At 48.7% G+C, this 21,888-nt stretch overlaps 1 protein-coding gene across 9 annotated transcripts in view; it reads left to right on the top strand.

The window, feature by feature from the left end:
* The window catches only part of Nipped-A (Transcription-associated protein Nipped-A), a 435,149-nt gene extending 413,745 nt beyond the window's left edge, over positions 1-21,404 (top strand). For all 9 annotated transcript variants that reach the window (XM_075682662.1, XM_075682661.1, XM_075682656.1 and 6 more), the window contains 4 exons: positions 3,565-3,706; positions 6,588-6,784; positions 10,551-10,659; positions 20,679-21,404. In XM_075682662.1, coding sequence (XP_075538777.1) covers positions 3,565-3,706; positions 6,588-6,784; positions 10,551-10,659; positions 20,679-20,788 — 558 coding nt within the window. In that variant the 3' untranslated portion in view covers positions 20,789-21,404. The remainder of the gene's footprint in view (positions 1-3,564; positions 3,707-6,587; positions 6,785-10,550; positions 10,660-20,678) is intronic.
* The last annotated feature ends 484 nt before the right edge of the window (positions 21,405-21,888 follow it).

The following is a 21,888-nucleotide window of genomic DNA, read 5'->3' as shown; positions in this document are numbered from 1 at the left end:
TGGTCCGGCATACCAGAGGACCTTGTGCGTCGTGCATTCAAGAAGTGTGGCATCTCGAACGCGCTCGATGGCACAGAGGATGAGTACCTCTGGGAAGATATGTCCGACAAGGAGCTATCCGAAGAGAGCGTAGCTGAGGAAGACAGTGATTGAAGTGCGGAGTGCAATTTAAATAGATGTTTTCTTCGAGTTTTGCTAACTCGTATTAAACGCAGATAACTTTTTTTTCTATTTCGCGTCCCAAAAATTTCACCTCGTACTACACTTAAATCTCGTTATAACGAAATCAAAAGGGTGCTAAATTTAGTTCGTTATAAGCGTTAATTCATTATAGCCACTGACTAATAATTTGAGACTAATTTATTGCACTCGAACGTGCACTTACTACAGGTAAGCCATCGCCGAGGTATCAGCTCCCGTCGCGGCCGAGTGGCTGCGTCCGCGGCAAGTGCTAATCGCCCTTACCAATATCGTACACAGGGAGAAACTGGAATCAAACACATAAGATTTAGATTGCACACACAAACACAGATTTTATTGCCTTCCATGTCTATGGCACGAACCTTTCATGTTGACGGCACAAAATAATCGGTTATGCTTTGCTGCTGTGTCTTCCATAACCGAAGGACAGCCTTCTCGGCAGCAGCAGCTATCTCAAAGCCTATCTGCACCGTCTTCGTGGCCACCGAAGTAGCGGCTCAGTAGGTCCACCACGTCCAATGCTTGGGACAATGTTGGTACGTCGTAAGCACAGGGTGGAGTGTCGTTGTCCCTTCCAGCACCTTCATCATCGCTTCCTTCATGCTCGCGGGCAGCAAGCACAAAATCGTCGTCTGTCAGCTCCTCCGTTGCCAGAATGTCGGCATCCACGCTCACGTAGTCGCAGAAGGTTTCACCTTCACACACGACACCAGCATTGTGGAGCACCCTCCACGACGCTAAAGCTTCGCCCGATGCAGCGGCACCACTGGGTAAGGCTATTCGGTCCGTTGAGTAGTCGGTGTCAGGGTTGCTTTCGTTGGCAGCAAAGGATGCACGTTGAAAGCAGTTGGCGATGGTGCTGGCTGTCACATCCATCCATGCCGCATTAAGCATCTCTATTGCCATATACAAATCGACCTTCATGTCGCATTTTAACGGCATGTTTAACACAAGTCGGTCTATCACCCGCTTCCGGTATCCAGCCTTAAATGACATTATCACGCCTTGATCAAGGGACTGTATCACTGCCGTGCAGTTCGGGGTCAAGAACTGAAGTTCATGTTCATCACCGCAGCAGTGGTGTGGTGGGCAGCGCAGTTGTCCAAGAAAAGGCATATCTTGCGATTCTGCCTCTTCAACTTCTCGTCCCAGTCACGCAGCCATCCCGCAAAAACTTCCCTTGTCATCCAGGCTTTCCGGCTTGATAAATACTGCGGTTGAAGTTGCCTCTTTCCTTTAAAGCATCGTGGCAACATATTTTTTCCTATCACCAAAGGTGCCATCTTCTCTGATCCGTCCATATTCGTACAAAGGAGCACAGTGACACGGACCTTACTATGTTTCCTGCCACGACAGAGCTTACCTTTTAATGATAGGGTCTTCTGTGGTAACATTTGGTAGAAGAGAGCTGTTTTGTCAGCGTCGAACACATCCTTATCTTCATACTTTTCAAGGAGAGGACCAACATTAGCTTTTACCCTCACCGTTGCGGTTTCATTGTCGACGGCTGTTAAGAACGGCCAGCTGCAGTGCAAGTTTGCCAGCCATTTATGCCAACGGTGGTAACCTCATCTTGGAACGCCGCCGCCAACCTCTAGCCTCGTTGCCGTTGCGTGTGAAGGAGTTTGACGAAGCAGGCTTTGTGCTGAAACCACCACTGTTACGCTCTAGCCTCGTCGCTGTTGCGAGTGAAGGAGTTCGACGAAGCAGGCTTTGTGCGCAACACAACAACGCCGCCCTGTTCTGCTATGAGTGGGGGAGTTGCCGCGGGAACGTCGACAGGGGCTCCTTCCCACATTCCGACCAAGACGCAAGACAATGTGCTACCCGGAACGGCTCAAAGTTCTACGAAGCCCCTCTGACGTCGGCTCCGGACCATTACACCTGTGTGTATGTGCGGCACGTGTATGTGAGTCCTCATCCTACTCCAACAGCCCTCATCCTTCTCCAAAAGGGCTGGTCTATGGTGACGTTGAACGGTGACGTCGAATGATGACTGGATGAACGTTTCCGTCCGCTTGGAATCAAAGGGGGGGGGGGACCAAGTGCTTATAAGCAGCGATTGTCGGCTGCTGGTGTGTGCTCGTAAGCTGTTTGCTGTATGTTAGTCTTGCGGGCTCCATATGGGAATCGCGCTAGACTGTCGATGTATGTCTTGTCTAAGATGTAAATAAGTTAAATAAATCCTGTTCAGCGAGTTCCTCTCTACGACCTTCAACTCCTTCAAATGGTGGCAGTGGCGAGATCGTCCAACGATTCCTACATCTGGTTAACAGCGGTGGGATCGTCTGACAACTCTGAAACGGCCTAGGACTCGCCACTGACGACCCTGCCAACGATATTGCGGTGCTCCTTAAAATGCTACAGCCAGTCGTTGCTTGCAATGAAGCTGTCGCAGTCCATGATGTAAGCAAAGTCTCTCGCTTTTCTCTGGAGCAGTGCCCCACTCACGGGCAAATTAGCAGCCCTTGCATTCAAAAACCACTTGAACAGCGCCTCTTCCACGGCTTCAAAGGCAGGAGACTGCAGCTTCTTCCGGCTACCTTTCACGCCACGTGCGACAGCACCAGCGATGACTTCTTTGCTGCTGAGGATTGCGGAAAGGGTACTCGGCGCAATGCCGAACTCCTTGGCCACTTGAGTTTTCTTCGTGCTTGATGCAACAGCCCTAATTATGGCTGCCTTATGATCCGAGGCGATAACTTTCCGTTTTAGCTTCAAGCTGCTGCAGCTGCCATTCATTTCTCTGTCGTGAAACTGGCGACACGGCAGAAAAAGCACTGACGTGCAGTGTACGGAACAACGCAAACAAAGGCGCGCGGCGGACGGAGTGGCTTGGCTGCTTGGCCAGCTTGGCTGGGCTTGGAGCATTGCCAGATGATGAGGAGCTGCAGCGGGAGATTTGAACTGCCGCATCGAAGGGCCGCAACGTGTCGCGCAATTTAAGAAATCTATATGTTTTGTACGAAGTGGCTTGTTAGGTGCGATTTTGGAATGAAGATTTTTCGTTATATCCATTGAAACTTTTTTCGTAAACGAAATTTTAAACAGATGGGTTTCTATGGGGACTTTCAAGGGGCATTACAATTCTTTCGTTATATCCACAATTTTGTTATAAGCCGCTTCGCTATAACCAGAATTAAGTGTATGTGCGGGTTCGTATCATATGCAGGTTTTTACTGTAGCTTTTGGCACTTCAAATGCAGTTTGTATGATCCACATTTTTCAACTTCACTCCCTGGAACCAAAAGTGTTAGAGTATTGAAGAACCTTTGACTTGCTGAATGGCTTGATTGAATGCCCATTGTTTGCCTTAAATCAGCTGCTTATTTTTATTTTTTATTTATTTATTTCTTCGTGCAGTTCACGCTGCAGCTGGCACTGGCAGGCTTTGCGGAGTTCGTGATGCACCTGACACGTCTGAACCCGGACATGATGTACCTGCACCAAGACTCAGGGTTCATGAACTTCTCATACTTCAAGTTTGATGTAGACGACATCTCCGGTGAGGGCACCTTCTTTGTTGTTTTGGTCACCAAACTGGGCAGTAGCCGTGCAATGCTGTACTTGCAGTGCACGACAAGAAATTGTGCACGACAAAACATATCCCAAGGAATACACAATATACTGGTGTTTACTATCCGAGGGTAGCCTCCCCCCTTAACTCGTTCAAATATCGCAATCTCATTTTTGATGGCAAAAAATTCTGCTAGGCACAACCGCATGCACAAGATTTTTGAGCAACTGCCACAAACGGCAGGTTTTGCTGTCGCGGAGGGTAATCTGTCGCTTTTGCTTGTTGTGGCACCAGTTTGTGGCCAGTCAGAGAATATCGCTTGTTTCCCAGAAGTTGGCGCGGCGACATCCACTTGGGACAGCAATTGCGCAACAACTTGGCAGCAAGCAGTCTGCCCTTGTCTGCCTGCTTTGATCCGAATTCGCTCTTGCCAACTTGCTGTCTGCCGTGACAGCAAAACATAAATAGCAAAATTAGCCATCGCTTCGTCTCATCTCAAACCAAGGACGAAGTATCAGTGCTCTCTTGTCGTTATTATTGAGGTAAGATCTCTGTTTTGACGCTGTTAGGTCTGAGATGCCAACGAGAGCTACGAAAGTTTTGCTCACCAGATGGCACCATGGCATTTTATGCTTACGCCATGGGACGGACTTCCACTGGGTATGATAGCATATTAAAGCTAGACCTATATAAAACCTCGACCTCTTGGTGCAGTTGAGGTTTCTTTATGGGGACACGATAGGCATTTATTCATACAATGATGTAACCCTGTCCCCATGCTTTTTCGCGATGTCACATTCATGTGGTTGCTCCACGTTGGACGTGATGGCGCGGACGTGATGGCGCGCAAGGGTGTGCCTGTCACGTTGCTTGAACATCGCATGCATGTGATTGCCACTTTATACTACAGGATTGTGTATTTGGCTCGTTAACTTGGAAAACGGAGTATTTCCCACTGTCTGTCCGTTCTAGCCAACCTGTTCCTTATTATACAGCAAACACCCCTAAACTCAAAGGCATCCGACCCTGTGCCAGCCATCACTCATCACATCTGCCGTCAAGCAGTAGGTTCGGATTGGGAGTGGTGCTGCAAAAAAGTGCGCCCTTGCTGTCCGCAAACCCATGTTTTGTGCTACTGAAAGGCTGGCTTTCCCGCAAAGTTGGTGTGTCCAATGGCTAGGCATGCTGTAGAGATGAAGTTTTGCCAGCGGCAAGAAATGGTCACAGAAAGCAAGAAATTAGATATATTCTCAGATTAAATCAAAGCGAATATTAGGGAACATTTTTTCTCCTGCGCCGCCAGCAATATATTTGATTTGCTTTGAATGTTCCAATCCAATCAACTTTCAAACATTTTCAAATCGAATACGAATATTAAAATTGTAAAATTTGATAATACAGTCAACGAACGATTTTTCGGACCCTCTAGGGAACGTAAAAACGTCCGAAAATTCAGGCAGTCCGAAAAAATGAATGCATGCAAAAAACGCACCCTTTTTCTTTTTTTCTCAGATCTAGAGGTAAAGGGTGAAGTAACAGGCTCCCGAAACCCTGCCACAGCATCAGTGAAGTGGCTATAAAAAGAGGCGTTCAAAAACTCTGTATGCAGCCGACTGCCGGTTTATTATGCACATATGCATCGTCGGGCAGCCAGTGTTATTGCTGCAGTGGCTTGAAGAACTTGTTGATTGTTGTTTTGACGGCGTTCCGGTTGCATGCGATCATATTCGCCTCGATCTGAGCAAGGGTCATGTCAGCACTGTACACCGATGAAAGAGTCAACAGTGCTCGCGTTAACTCGGCGCTGTAGGCGGCGCAGGCATTGGCTCCTCATTTTCAACATCGGAGTCATCTGAATCCCCCACAACCTGACGGACTATTTCCTCGGCAGTCAGTTCTGCGCGGAAGTCGCGCTCGTTGTCAGCGTCAACAAACTGTTCAAAAGTTATTTCTGTGGGTATGGAAACCCCAGCAGAGCGGAGGTCGTTGATCACGTCGTCCGACGGTACTGCTTTCCGCGCTTCGATGCCATCGGCGAGGACGACGAAGACGGAGTGGGCGCCATCGAAGGCAAGCGAAATCCTCAAGTTGCGAACAGTGGAGTTCGCTGACGAGCGTCGAAGCACCTAGGCCTACCGTCGCAGAGCACACTTGACACAACAGCACAACCACACACCACACTAGCCAAAACGTGGCCTGCGCAAACAAACAAACAAAATGGCGCCGCTCCGGAAACTCTGCTGGAGGCGGAAGTGCGGCGATGAACATAGCCAGCGTGGCCAGACCAAATCGGTGTGTGACGGCTAAATTCGGCTAGTTCTGGTTCAAAGCGGTGATATGCTTCGGCTGCAAGTGGATTTCCTTCGCAAGGGCACTGCGCGAGGAGCCGAAAGACCTTCCGTCCGTCAAAAAGTCCGGAACATTGGACGGCGGGGGGTTCGAGCGTCCGAAACTTCAGATGTCCTTATACATTGATTCTATGGGGCTCATGGCGGTGCCGCGAAGACGTGCGAAATATCAGGCATGTCCGAAAATTTGGGCATCCGAAAATTCACTCGTTGACTGTAGTCGTGGCGGACCAAAGCGTTTGTTCCTCGAGGCTGGTACTTTTCACCATGCCAGCATTATTAGAGCGAGTGCTCATATAATGAGATCTGTTGATGTTTTCGTGTGACACTATGCTTGTCAGTTTATTAGTGGGTGGATGTTTACTGCAATTTGCACAGTTATTAAAACCACGGTCCTTATTTCATGTAGTTGTCTTATACTCTGCCATCGCTATCAAAGCTCCACCTTTCGTTGCAACTGTGACTTTTTGTTCAAAGGCCTTTCATGTGATTTTCATGTAGATGTGTCACATGCTTTGCAGGCGACCTGGATGCCAACAGGCCAGTGCCTTTCCGCCTGACGCCCAACCTGTCCGAGTTCATGACCAGCATTGGCGTAGCAGGCTCTATGACGGCTGGCATGATTGCCACGGCACGCTGCGTGGCCCAGCCCAACTTCAAGCTGCAAGCTCTGCTGCGTGCCATCCTGCGGGATGAGCTGATCGCCTGGCACAAAAAGGTGTGCGCAGTCCTGGTGGCACTGTCCTTAGAACATGCAATAGTTTCACTCAAATTTGGTATTGTACAGCCGCAGTTGCTAACTATCTTTTGAGTGCAGAGGTGTGCGTGAAAATGTCCGAATACTTGGGCAGTTTGTAAGTTTCGATGGGAAACCAATTTCATTGCTTTTTTATAGCACCAGCAGTATGAAAGACTCTTCTCAGTTTTGTTGCTTCAGCAAGGCAATATATTCTGCAGGAAAGGTTTGTTAATTTGGATTATTTTAATGTGCCGCCCGATTCCTTTGAACACGTGCATTATCTTATGGCATGAAACTTTTTAATATGCTGCACAAGAAAATAAAACTGGGTGAGTTAGATTATTTTCATGATGTAGCAGCACAGACAAAAAAAAAAAGAAACACCATGCAAGTGCTGATTTTGATGTGCATTTGGCCATGCTCCAGTTAAGCCAGACATTTTGAGGTGGTCAGAGGCACGTGAGGTGTCTAATACCTGTGTCACACGGGCAACTCGGATCTCCTTCAAGCTTCCTTCCCTTAAAGGACCGCAAGGGAATTTCACCTCAAAGGAGTTAGCTCCGTGTCACACGGCCTATAAGCGAGCTGTTGAAAGCTGCCGCTGGGGGCCCATTAGGCGCTGCTCACCTCGTATGCAGTCATGAAAGAAACACATTATATATTGCTAAAAAGTTTTGGTTACTTGTCTTTTCTTACAAAATACAATTATTTATGCATTGCATTTTAAAAATGTCATCTATCTTAAAGACAAAAAAATTCAGAGAACGCCCGGTTTGAGAGTCGAATGTAGCTGCTCAACTCAAATATCTTTGTCAGTGCTCAAATACTATATTATATGCAATAAAAACAGTTATAATTGCTGGTAAAAGTGAAATTAATAAAAATGAGGGTGATTTCTTGACTCGAAATCCAAGCACGCTGGGAACAAGAGTACTCCTTTCAGTCTGCAAAGGAGATCTTCCATCTCCTTTTGCTAGGAACTTCCTTTGCTAAAGGACTGCCGTATGACACAGTGCGCATCTCCCTCAAAGACGTCCTTGGTTGAATGGTAAAGGACTTTAGCCGCGTCTGTGTGACAGGGGTATAAGTTGAGGTGGCACAGTCCAGCTAAGGGTAGTGTCCGAATTGTGCCACCAACTATGGCTTCCTTGGAGTAATGGGTGCAAACCTCAGAGGCCATGCATTCATATGCTGCAACTGCTGGAAGCAAATGTAGCAGCCGGAAACGTGTCACGGCCACCATGTTTTAGACTTGACCTAATATTGTACAGTACTCTGCTGAACTCTGTAGAGGGTTTGTGTAGAGGTAGCAGATTGGGTTTCTGTAGGAGTAGCAGATTGAGCGGAGTGCTAGCATCTGGGTGCCCTTTGAAGCTCTTTTCATCTCTTCACTGATTCTGATGTCTATCATGTCGCACACCTCACACTGTACAAGAGCTGATTTCTGCACCCACTTCCACCCAAGCTCCACACACACGCAATGCAGAACATAGAAGCAGCCATGTTAACTCCACATTTGTAATGCTCGCCAATGGCTTTGAAGCTCTGAAAGTTCCGTAATGCTGGTTTCCAAAAGTCAGCTTCACCTCGATGCAGCAGTGTTATGCATCGAAGCATACAGGAAGTACTGCGGTAAACATACCAAGAGTAGGAAGGGGCAGTTGTCACATGACACAGTTGGTCTCTTCGATTATCAGTCGCCGACAGTCCCAGACTGCTTGGGACTGCTGTGCTGCATTTAATTTCGCTCTGACAGGTTCAGAGCATTAGTCCATTAGTCTGAGAGCTGTCAGAAGTGTGTTTGTTTTTTCATGGACCCGAAGTTCTGGGCTGCCCGCAGATTGTCGGGAGCTTTCAGCCAATTTTTGCTCGACAAGCACAAGCAGCTAAACGATGATGGCTGTCTGAAAAACATGCGAGCGGTGTCTGCTGCCGTATTAAGAAAGATGCCATGTGCGTCTGCGTAGTTTGCGCGTTCTAGACAGCAAATATTGTACACTCAGCTATCATCTCTCTTGCATTGGTGCTTTGTGTGTCATTATGTGAGCATTTCATGTGCCATGTAATTCTGCAGCTTTAGTCTTCGTGTTTAAGAGACAAGCACAGTGATCAGGCGCACACGCTTGCTTTTCTTGATGCGTTTTGCAAAATCTGTCATGCTCGTTACTATATGTGTATTACAGGTAAACCTCGTTAAAACATAGTTGGCCGGAGCTCAGAAAAAGTGCATACTAAGCCATAGTACAGTAAAACCTCATTACACCTTACCCACTCAAACAGTAGTTTAGTTTTAGAAGTAGTTTTAAAAGTCAAATGCCCGACTCTGCGACCATCGAACATAATGTGTTTTGCATCCGCATAAACCGTACCAGCCAGTGCTTTTCATTCTCGACAGGTTTGCACTGAGTCAAAAAGAAAGTACTGTTTGCCGCAACTGCTGCAGACGAAACCACTGTCGCTATCGACGTGATCGTAGGTCACGACTGGGCAGTTATGTAGGCGTACAGCTGATGCGGTGTTATGCGCGGTGGTAAATGCAAAAATAAAGGCTTTAAAGGCATAAATAGGAACAAAGCGTTCCGGCGTTGCTGTCATTTTCTTATGATTTCCACTGATGACTATGGTGATATGGACTCTGCCACTTTGTTTCGGTAAACACTGGCCCAGGTTTTGCTCGTTTGCATCACACATTTGTGGTGCTCGCTGAGCTCTGAGAGTTGTCCGAATCAACCATATGCAGCCAAATACGGCCGAATTAATGAGAGTTTGATTGCATAAGTGTACATACACCTGTCTGAACCAGAGGATGAGTTGGAATTAGCGAGGTTTTACTCTACCTTAGATTTCGGATGACTAGCGCAAGACATGTTGCTTCCACGAGCGACGGCATTCTTGGCACAGTGCTATCTCATCACAGTGAAGATATGCTGCCGCCTGTTGATGTGCCCAATGTTAATCACACGAAATAACACCAAAGTGAAGGGATCTACGAAAGTGATTGTCTGAGAACATGGACCAAGTTTGTCAACATTGTTCTGCAGGCATGCACTTGCCTTTGGTCGAGACTGTCTGTGGCCACGATTTTCTAGCAATGCCTTTTATACTAATCCCTCTCACGCTTTTCACACTTCGTAAGTTGACAGAGTATCGCTCCACTCATGATATCAACAGCATCAGCCTGCCATAACTGGTGGATTATAAGAGCTTAACGGAACTCGCACGACAAATTGAGCAAATAGCAAATGCAGCCTTTTCGACTTAGCAGCTTGACTGGGCTTGTTCTACTGTTTGGGTGCAGTCCGCAACTATTAGATCATCTAGGCTTCGCTAGTTTCGGTTGGCAGGAGACGCCAGTGACATGGCCAGTAAAAATGCCAGCAATGTGTTAAAACAAAAATATGGCTTTTTCTCCTCGACTCACACGCTCGTGCAGTCGGAGTCCAAAGTATCTCATGGCGCACTGGAGCTGTCCGAATAATCAAGCATGTCTGAATTATCGGCATCCATTTAATTGGTTGGCAACTGTAATAGACTAACATTTTATGCTTTAGAATAATAGCGCATACACTTAAAGGCACTAAATGGCTTGTCTGATTTGTGAAATCTCATAGCGGTCCTGCAATGTTCACAGTCATGAGCTTATGTTTGGTTTGTACCTTGTCTGTTCTGTTGGTTGTATGCTGTTGTGGTGTACAGGGCTATGAGCCAGTGACCTCTATTTATTCACTCTGGTGCTCGCTTGCAGAAGCAAGATGACAGTGCGACGCCTGGCTCAACGCCACAGGACATGGATGGCGAGCAGATCATCGGCATGGTGTCCAAGGCTGTCAGTGCGGTCATGACCCGACTTCAGAGTGAGTGGCTGCCAATCTTTACTGTAGTACAGTCTACTTCCGTTAAAGGGACACTAAAGGCAAATACCAAGGCAACGTGGACTGTTTAAATACCTTTCCAGAAACCTCGCAATGCTTGTTTCGTGCCAAGAAAAGACTTAGTTTATGAGAGAATTGCATCTGAAGGGTCCGAACACCTTTTTCGAAATTCAAATATCCCGCCAGCCAACCGGGGGAGTGGGGAAGTTGCGTGCACCATCACCGGCCTTTGCTGCCGTCAGGGAGTAAAACTGCGCGCAGCAGACAGCGGCACTGAGCCAAGACAGAGTGACGGATTCGCCGCTGCAGCTGCTTTTTGGTCAAGTGGCGTAGACCGTTCAGGCATCCCGCGACGTGACATGGAAGTTGGATTCTCTGCTACTTGCAGTTTTTGCAAGTTTTGCGAGCCAGTGAAGGCGTGAGCGGCGCAGAGTCGAGTGAAAACGAAACCTTTCGACCGCCAGCGTCGTTTTCAGCGGTAACTTCAATTAGTTCTTTTTTCTAAACATGTAATGGAACTGGACAAGTAGCATTTTATGTGATCGTATAATAGAATACGAGGATGTTTTTAGCAGTGAGTAGTTGAGTACTAGTGACAGAATTTAACTGAGGACTGCTTTCGTCATCGGGCAAGTTCTTGAATGACCTAGGGGAGTCTCTAATTATGTCCTGCATTTACCTCGATTTCTCTATTACTAAGGCTGTGTTCGCGGTAATATTGACACCTTAGAGATTCTCGAGCACTAATCTATCACTTTAGCTTGACTTAGTATTTTCCTTTAGTGTCCCTTTAAGTCGACCCTGCTGTGACCAACGAAATTGGTCAAATTATTTGAGGGGTCAAACTAAACAAGAAGCAGAAATAAGACACTGCTCATTCATTGGCAGTATTTGCCCCAACTCAAAGACATCTCTAAATATTTTATGGTTTCGAAGCAGAAAACTAACGTAAACATGACATGGCTCCTAAACAAAGTAGAAATCGAATGTGCACCCAATTTTATAGCAAACATAGCATGCTTCCAATTCTGGCATTGAGAAGACTGAACCAGTGAACTTTACCTTCACAAAATGGAAATTTAATAACTTAATGTCACAGATGCCACTTTATCACTGTCTATGGAGAACCACAGCATGTCCTCTGTACGGTTCATAGCGCGTTTATCTGATAGAGTCGAGCCCGCCTATAGCTAACCTGAGCATCATGTTCGTTACAGTAGCTGACAAATTTGCCGGACCTGGAGGGGACCAAAAAATAGTCCGAATAAAAGAATGGTCCAAAAAATTCGCGAGTCGCAAAACCGACCTTTATTCCAGGTAAACTGGACTGAAAAAGTTGCGGATGGTCTCTTGTTTTAAATTCCTGCTTTTTGTAAAGATGTCTGCTAGCATCTGTGCAAGCATCATGTTCTCGTCATACACACTAGGCAACAGTATTAGAGCGTTGACAACGCCTTGCTTTGATGGTTGCGGATAGCCAGAGGTGTCGTCACTGGAGTCCGAGTCGCTTTGCGGCAGTGCGGTCACCTGGCGCACAATCTCGTCGTCCATAAGCTCCGTGCACAACTCTATGTTGTTGTGAATCATGGCAAACTCGTAAAAAGTAACAGCAGCGGGAAGGTCCATCCCACTGCTGCGCAAGTCCGCAATCAGCTACTCACCAGTGTCGATGTTTTCAGCGGTGCCGTTTGCCTCTTCAGTCACTGGCTCTTCAGAGTTGCAAAATCCAGCATGCCTAAAACATTTAGCGATCGTCAAATGTTGAACAGCCTTCCAGGCATCTGCTAGCATGCCGAGTGCCGAGAACAGGTTAACAGAGTATGTCTTCCCATTGTCAAAGCACATGAGCACGCTAGTGCACCTTGAGGTTTTTAATGACCCCTTGGTCCATCAGCTGCAGCACACTCGTTGTATTCGACGGCAAGAATTCAAGAAGAATAGCTTGCAGGTTGTCTACGGCGCCGTGCGCCCCACAGTTGTCTATGACTATTACCACTTACCTCTTCTGACGCTCAAACACCCGGTCCAGATGGCGAACATAATCTTCGAACAAGCTATGTGTAATCCGCGATTTTGTATTGCTGCTGTACCCCACAGGCAGGTTCTTCGCACCTTTGAAGTAGGCAGGCAGGCAATGAACTTTATTTAGGTCCTGAAAGCAACATGGGTTTTTTGCCTTCCCAATCACTAGAAGGGGCATCTTTTCGGTGCCAACCGCATTAGCCCCGACCATGACAGTTACCCTCTCCTTACCGTTGCGACTGGAGGTTCGAAGATGTGGAATTCCCTTTGCTTGTGGAGGAGTAAGGGAAGGTGAGGCTGGGCCTGTTATTCAGGACGTTTCACAAACACGTTTATATTTACATATTTGCAAGAGAGTTCAAAGTAATACAGAAAAACAAAGTTAATGATGAAGTTGTTGCAGCCGATCGCTCCCGCCGTCCGCTGCTCCTTATATGCCCTGTGCAGTCATTGTTCAGTCACTTCCCCCAATCTGACGTGTGGGATTCTCATCCATGCTCTTGGGACAAAGGAACGACAACACAGTAGTGCAAACAATCACAAGGGCATTTACTGCACCTTTCATAGATCAATGCCTGCTAGCCGAGTTGCTATCCACAAAACATGTCGATGGGCACGCGACAAATCTAGAAGTCCGACTCACCGCGACCGGATAACGAGCGAATACGTTCGCCCCATGCTGGATCCCAACGCCTGGTCGTTCGCGTGTACGGTCACGTGAATGGTGGCACGTTCGAAGGAGGCCTCGCGAGACGGTCGCACAGAAGCATGGATCGGCGCACACGCAGAACGTCCGCACCGCTTGCCAAGCCCGAGTCAAAGAGGAGGAGCCTTCACCTTTCTGCGCCCAAGTAACTCTGCTGTTAGGTGGCGTTAGCAGAGCTACACTCGCGACATCTCTCACAGTGCGCTTCAACCACACCGACTGCCGCTCGCACCAAGCCACGCGGCGAAGCCAGATTACAGGAGACGGGAGCAATGCGGGAAAACAACATACCCTCATGCGTCCCCACATCCCCCCAACCTTAAATCACTACATATTCCGGCGAAACATGTCACACGGTCTAACATCAACACATGCTTCACGAACAAGGTAGTACATGCAACAGTGGCCGTGCCGAGGAAATGTCCACACGCTGTCCATAGCATGCGAGCCAACTTTCCTTGGGTACACTGCTAGCGTCCGCTTGTCACATCAGCAGCTTTGCAGACTCGACGGCACGATTCCAGGCCAGGACTCCGGAAATGGCGACGCAGCAGTCGGCACGAGCAAGCGTCGCTCGTGCCCTGCTGGTGAGAGCCGCAGTAGCTTTTGGTAACCGCCGGCTCTTTTCTCCGCTGCTGAGGGTTGCGAGCTGGATACAGGCGGCCGCCGAAGTCACTGCGCCGAACTGGCCACAGCATCACCATCGCCCGGGGTGGCTCGATCGTAGTCCGGGGCAGCAGCGCAGACGATCTGCAGGTGACATCAAACCAGGGGTGACTCCGCTTACGCTGCATATACCGTATTTATTCGCGTATAACCCGCACCAAAATGTGAAAAAACGCGTTTAAAAAGTGGGGGTGCGGGTTATCTGCGAATTTTTTCCTTGGGAGGGGGGGGGGGTGTCGGCTTCACCGCAATGTGCGGCGGCCTCCCCGTGTAGTCCGCCATCCCCATCGTCATCGACGCTTGTCAAGCCGATGAAGGGCCAACGAAAGGCCAGCATTGTTGAGCCTCGCGTTAGGCGCTGTTTAGTGTACTTACCCCAGTTTGCACCGTTTGCCTGCTTTGTTTTGGCATCATGAGTGCGACTCGACGGCAGTGTTTCACAGCGAAAAAGAAGCTAAAGATTATAGCCGCTGCCGAAGAAATCGGCAACAGAGCTACTGCAAGACAGCATGACGTCGACGAGTCGTGCATTCGCGACTGGAGGAAGAAAAAAGAGAGTCTCGAAGCAACGAACCGGAACAGGCGAGCGTTTCGGGGTCCGAAGACTGGCGCGTACCCCCACCTCGAGACGCAGCTTGCGAAGTTCATTGAGGAGCAGAGAAGTCGTGGCCACGCTGTTTCGACTGAGATGGCGCAAATGGAAGCCCTGAAGTTGGCCCGGGAATTGAACATTCCACGTGAGTTTCGTGCAAGCCGTGGATGGCTTCAGCGCTTCATGCGAAGACATGGATTTTCTATGCGGCGGCGAACAACCATGTGCCAGTGGCTTCCTGAAGCCTACGAGGAAAAGTTGTTGAACTTTCAACGATATGTGATCGCACTTCGGAAGGAGCACAGCTATTTGCTATCTCAGGTGGGAAATGCTGATCAAACACCTGTGTACTTTGAGATGCCGATGGACACGACCATGGAAAAAAAGGGCTCCAAATCAGTCAGCGTGCTGACCGGTGGAAATGCCAAGCTGCGCTGCACAGTCACGCTATGCGCTTTGGCTGACGGCACGAAACTGCGCCCGTATGTCATTTTCAAACGCAAGACGCCACCTGGCATTCCACTGCCCCCAGGAATCGTTGTGCGTGCGGAAGAAAATTCGTGGATGAACAGTGGCCGAGTCGGTGACTGGCTTCGAGTAATCTGGGAGCGAAGACCAGGTGCCTTGCTGGCACGCCGGTCGATGCTCGTACTAGATTCCTTCAGAGGCCACTGCACTGATGCGGTGAAGGCTCGCCTTGCCGAGACCAGCACCGACCTCGTCATAATACCTGGCGGCATGACGTCCATGCTACAGCCACTCGACGTGTGCCTGAACAAGCCGTTCAAGGCACACGTGAAGCGGCTGTATGCCCAGTTGATGGCCGACGGCATTTACGCCCTCACACCGACGGGACGCGTGCGAAGGCCTGATATTCCATTGCTGTGCCAGTGGATCGTGGATGCGTGGAAAGCGATACCGGCCGATTTGGTGCGCAAAAGCTTTAAAAAATGTGCGATCAGTAATAGTCTGGATGGTTCCGAGGACGACTACGTCTTTGAGAGTGGCGATGAAGCCTCGGATGGCAGTAGTGAGAGCGGCGACGATTAAGAATCGGATAACCAGTGACGTGGTGGCGGTCGTTTGAATAAATGTTCTGAAAACGAAATGATCACTGAGTGTGAGTTGCATCTTTCTAGCGCTCATTTTTTTTTTTCAGGTAAACGTGCGGGTTATACGCGAGTTTTTTTTTTTTTTTTTTCGCCGAGTTCAAAGTTAGGGGTGCGGGTTATACGCAGGGGCGGGTTATACGCGGGTAAATACGGTACTCAACACACTCGGCAAGCACTAAAGTAGTGCAAAGGAGAGGAATTGTGCATGCGCATCGCCCACGTGGTACGATGTTCAACTCGGCTAGCAAGAGATCGGGCAGCTACTCAGATGCTAAGTTCACGTGAACGAAGCTCGCTTCCTTGAGTCGAACAAGTAATTTCCATTCGTGCGAGGCTAACTAAAATGAGGGAAACAAAGTGCAACTCCTAAACGCCACGGTCCGCCAGGTTGTGTCCCTCCACGTGCGACAGGCAGCTTCGTTAAGCCTTAGGCCTAAAGCATCACTACCCTGACAACAACTGGCATCCAAAAAAACAACACCCAAAATGGGCGCAAAGCAGGCAGCCGCGAGGAGACGTCAGCTCTGATAGGTGGTCCTACCCAACTCAGTGCACACAGCATCCGAGTTGATGGCGCCAACCATCCCAGACGGTGTCGGAGCGCCCGGTGCCACGCCGCAATACCAGTCAGCCCGTAATGGCACCCGTGGCCCATGGCCACCCGTCTCCCAGAGCCGCGACTTCATCAGAGTCAGAGATATAAGAAGCTATTTACGTAAGAAATTCAGACCACTCACGAAGCTACCGTACTCGCTCGCTTCAGGCTTGCCAATGCTCCGCGGGCGCTAAGCCTCGCTCTCCGAGGATGCACACCACGTGACTCTTGTACCGACGAATAACATTTAAAAAAACACTTACATAAAGGCTTAGCATGTTGACAAGTTCAAACACTACAGCCACCGTCGCCTCGCTCAAGAAAGCACGCCGCCAACGCTGGCGATCAAAATCCACGCTAGCCCTACGCTCATGCTCACACCCATGCTCTTGGGACAAAGGAATGACAACACAGTAGTGCAAACAATCGCAAGGGCATTTATTGCACCTTTCATAGATCAATGCCCGATAGCCGAGTTGCTATCCACAAAACATGCCGATGGGCGCGAGACAAATCTAGAAGTCCGACTCACCGCGACCGGATAACGAGTGAATATGTTCGCCCCATGCTGGATCCCAACGCCTGGTCGTTCACACGTACGGTCACGCAAATGGTGGCGTGTTCGAAGGAGGCCACACGAGACGGTCTCGCAGAAGCATGGATCGGTGCACGCACAGGACGTCCGCAGCGTTCACCAACTCGCAGCCAAAGAGGAATTTGCCTTGTCCTTTTGGCACCCAAGTAACCCCATCGTGAGGCGGCGTTAGCAGCGCAGTACTCGCGCCATCTCTCGCACTGCGCTTCAACCACACCGACCGCAACGGGCCCCAGGCCACGCGGCGAAGTCGCATTGCAGGAGACGGGAGCTATGCGGGAAAACAAGATATCAGAGGACGCGTGAGAGTCGCGCATCCCCACAGACGTCAGGAGACCGATGACATCAGGTCCCACCAATCTGGAGGTTGGTTTCCCTTTCCTTCCGAAGGGAGCTTTGGCGGAAATGCACGCACATCACTGGGCACAAACAGGGGAAGGGGTGGGGAAACGTATGCTGACTCCAATCATACACTGACTCCATCCCCGGCGTGGTCATGCCAATTAGGGCGGCTGACAGGGGATGGACCGTATCATTGCACTGACCGCACCTCTGGCGTGGACATGCCAATTTGTGCTTTTGACAAGTGATGGCCATATCCTTGCTAATTGCCCAAACCTCTCCTGAGCGAGGTACTTCCCTGTTGGCCATAAATCATCCGTTTTGAAAACCATTTTGACCAGGTCGTCGGCCCGTTCCCCTAATCGCGCGAGCCGTGACTGGAGGGTGTCGTGGGGTGAATGGCCGATCACGACATTACTTTATTTCCCACCAGCGCAGGCCTCATTAGTAAAGGAAAGTGAATGGTCTGGCAGCATTTTGAAGAATAGCCCTGTCTCATCACAATTAAATATGTCTGCAGGAGCATACTCTTGTAGCAGAGCCTTCAACTTACTCGTCCGGTAATCCGTGACAGTAGATTGATGCATGGCATTGCCCTCCACGCAAACTCTCTTAAAAGAGACTCTGTGCTTTTTCTTAAACCCACGGATCCATCCATTGGTGAACTTTAAGTCCTGAATGCCCATTTTTAAAGCGAGCATCTTGGCTTTCTGCTTGAGCATGTTGCCCGAAACGGGGAGGTTCTTTGCTAGGACTCCTTTCAACCACAGCTGCAGGGCCTCTTCAAGCTCCTGATGTTGTCCTTTCCAGTCATTTTTTGTAGTTTTACAGTGCAGCCGGTCGACTGCAAACAAGATCTTTTCTTTGTTTTTCACGTAATCGGACAAGGTCTGTTTGGAGGTATTAAACTCGTGCACAACGTCGACTTGGGTCTGTCCTTGCTCAATAAGCCTGATAATGATGGCCTTCTTGTACGTCATGGTCGAATATTTTCCATGCTCCTTTGACCCATTCGGTGGAGGCGGGTGAAGAGCAGGGGCAATGGCGGCGAAAACATGTTGGCGTTGCGCTGAATGAACGGCCGCAACACACTGAAATAGCTATATGTTGTATGGCGACTAGTGATGGCAGGCGATGATTTCAATTGCACTGTACTAGATAAAAGCGAGCGGACCACTGCTGGACGAAAATGTGCGCGACACCACCTACAACACCGAGGCAAAATTGATGATGATGGTGATTATCGTGGGCATCACCTGGCGTTCATAGGAGGTGTCCAAAACTGGCCGCGTATGACCAGTTTCCGGCTGTCAAAATCACTTCCGCCGCAGACTACATGCGAAAACATGGCCTTTAAGATCGTCGTTTCTTACAACAGGTGCCACCGTTGCCGTGTGGATTTGGACGCCTCCTATACTTGCTAATCAAATCACTACCTTATTTACACGATTGTAAGTTGACCTATTTTTGTTTAATTTGAAAATCTGAAGTGGGGGGGTCGACTTACAATCGAAACCAAAGCATGGGAGTGCCAAAAAAAGCAAGACAAACGAGATATCAGGGGAACTACAACGTAGTTACAATCTTATGTTTGCTCTATGGCCCTACCCATAGTTTTCGCTATTCCACGTGTTTTTTCGCTTTTCGGAAGGGTTTTTCAACATTTTTGTAGAGTTTTACAGTGCACACAACACTCATGGGTGGTCGATAGGCGATGGAAGTGTCGCTGTTCCATTCATGGCGGCACCCCCAGAACGGTGGCGCTTGCAGGGAGTATCGATAGTTCATGGAAGAGCAGACGCTGCTCACGTGTTTCTATTTCCCTGTAGCTCTCAGTTTGACGCGTTCAACTTGACTGCCGGCTGCATGCTACTTCCATGCTTCCTCAGTCATGAGTGCTCCAGGCCAACTAAACATTTGTTCACAGCAGCGTTCAAGAGGGCTGCCATCCGTTATACCAAAGAAACAAATCACTACACAGCGGGCCGCAAGTTCGATGTTTCAGCTAGTCGCACTACTTGCCGGTGCTTTGAGGATACACTCATAGCTGTCGCCAGCGGCTGCACCATGAGACGGAGGGTCAGGAGCGCAATGAACTGTGGCCACGGAGGGAAAGCCAACATCCATAATCTTGTCAGCCAACTGAGCCAGAGGTGCCAGCATCAAGGATGAAGACATCGTCAAGATCATGCGCACTTGTGGTGGAAGACGCTGCAGGAAAAGTTCCCGTAGAAAGTGTGTTGGTCGGTTGAAAAAGCCAGGTCTCCAGCCAAGGCATGCATGCAATGCAATACGGTAGGCTTGGGATTGCTGAGCTCCTCCAATGTTGCTGTCATAGATGCTGCTCTGTTTCAGTAGTGTGCTCGATGATCATCGCATTACGGTAGTCTTAAGGTCGGTCGACGGGCGGGGAGCATAGAGCATTGTGAACAATCGCAGCAGTATTAGGCGGAAGCACTCCAACTATGTGGTCGAACATGGTCAACTGCGAACTGAGGCAGTGGCAACAGAACAAGGATTTGATGGTAATTAACCAAACTTCAGAAGCTTGAGAGCGGACACCTCGGGCTCGCAGGGGGGTGGCACTGATGATGGTACTTGATTGGGGGAGTCCGATGCCATGGCTTAGTGGATAGAAGGCGGACTGCGAAGGCAGCGGGACTCGAGCTCCTGGTGGCGGTAGACCCAGCGAAGCGGCTGCGGCAAGTGTAGGGCAGGATTAACTGGGCCTGCTCAATCAGGCAGGAGCGGGACCAAGCGCCGGTGGCCTTCGATTTTGCAACTGCCGATTCCACTGCTCGCGCACCGTCAGCGTAGTGTGCACGTCATCTTTTTGGTCAGATCACTGTGGCATGTAGTAGCGTGCTTCATGCTCAATACTATCATGATTGGCAATATTTCGATGAGGCAAAGCTCTGTCATTTTGCTGATAGAAAAGACCGAGATTTTCAGCCTACTTCACTGGTTTCTGGGGAGCAGCCAAGTGCAGTCTTCTCGGCAGTCACTTTCAGAGATAGCTGCACGTTCATGAGACTCAACACCGGACGCGTCTAGGTACATGGCCGACAGTGTTTCTGCACTGTGCTGAGCTCACAATTTTTGCACAATCAAGTGCATACTCATATGCGCTGCGCATCCAATGTTGAGTCTCGCAAAATCTTGCTAAAGTTAATGCATGAGAATACCATCCCAGTACCACACTGTCCCCTTGCCAGAAGCCAGTACTGTGAAGAGACAATATGTCTCATAAATGTGGCTGATGAGGTTTATTCTATTCATAAGTGTTAATGTATGTGGAAATATATGAATATGGCAACAAGCCATTTTTGTTTGTAAGCATGCTTTTTTTCTTTTATTCTCGTTTTGTGCAGCTCTGGCCACTTTTGATGGTGCCGACAGCAAAGTGAGCACACTGGTGGCGGCTGCCAACAGTCACGACAACCTCTGTCGGATGGACCCTGCCTGGCATCCTTGGCTGTGATATCGGACACACTTCATCCTGCCCTTCGCATCTAATTCATCGTCACTTGGATCAGAACTGTTTTTGTCATTTGTTCATGTGTGCATTGTGATACCCAGTTCTGGGCTACCATTATTGTAAAGCAAGTTTTTTCATCTTTCATCGTGAAGCTGGTTTTCTCTTGTTCAAGTGCCATGTTGGAGTTCGTGTGGTCGCCCAGCATCGTGCAAGGACATGGTGAAATGCTGACCATTGTGTTTGAAATTCATAAGTTTGCACTAAACAGGGCACACGACAGACAGTGTGTTCTGCTGTCTGTCTAGCCACTGTTGACTTTATAATCACTAGCATTTTATCTGATCATCATCAATAATTGGTGCAAAGTCGTATCGACACAACTGATAGTGCCAGGAGTGACCACATGCACCAGATATGCGTGGGGCAGTGGGAAGACACTCGTGCAGTCTTTTTGTACATTGCCTTTTTAAGTTTTGTATAGGACCTTTTCCAACATGCAACACTCGTTTCAGTCACACGTTTTTGTTCATACATATGAAGAGTTCACTTGTGTGAAATGGTTTTTCGGTGTACATGTGACCAAGAGAATGAAATTGAAATTAAACTATGTCTGCCTGGACATTTGTGTCACTTTTTGTTGTAAGCCTTGCCTTCAAGCTTATGCACGCCCTCCCTTACCTCATGTCTTAGCTTTTCTGTTTATGTATTACCCTTGATGGAAAGCAGGGCTACCGGAGATGTCTAAGTGGCCGTGTTGGTCGTGGCCATATTGTGGCTCAGAGTTGAACCGGAGAGAGCACAGAGCTATTATTGCAATTGTCAGTCATATTCTAGCTGGTGAAAAGCAGCCACATCAACACAATTGCAACACAGGTGCGTTTTATATTTAATTTCCTTCAGCAAGAGAATGCCTGTGTGACACCAGAACGATTTTCACACTCCTGCCCAGCAAAGTGTAATAAGATCTCACTACAAGTGTTGTCACTGCTGGCCACACCTCCGGTGACCCATTATTTTGTGAAATGCTTGGAGAGAAGGCAAAACTCTAACTCGTAAGGGCTAAAGCTCTTAGGGTTTGTAGCTGTCCTTGGGAACCCTGGATA

This window comes from Dermacentor variabilis, chromosome 2, assembly GCF_050947875.1.
Source record: "Dermacentor variabilis isolate Ectoservices chromosome 2, ASM5094787v1, whole genome shotgun sequence".
NCBI lineage: Eukaryota > Metazoa > Arthropoda > Arachnida > Ixodida > Ixodidae > Dermacentor > Dermacentor variabilis.
This window is presented reverse-complemented; position numbering and strand designations above follow the sequence as displayed.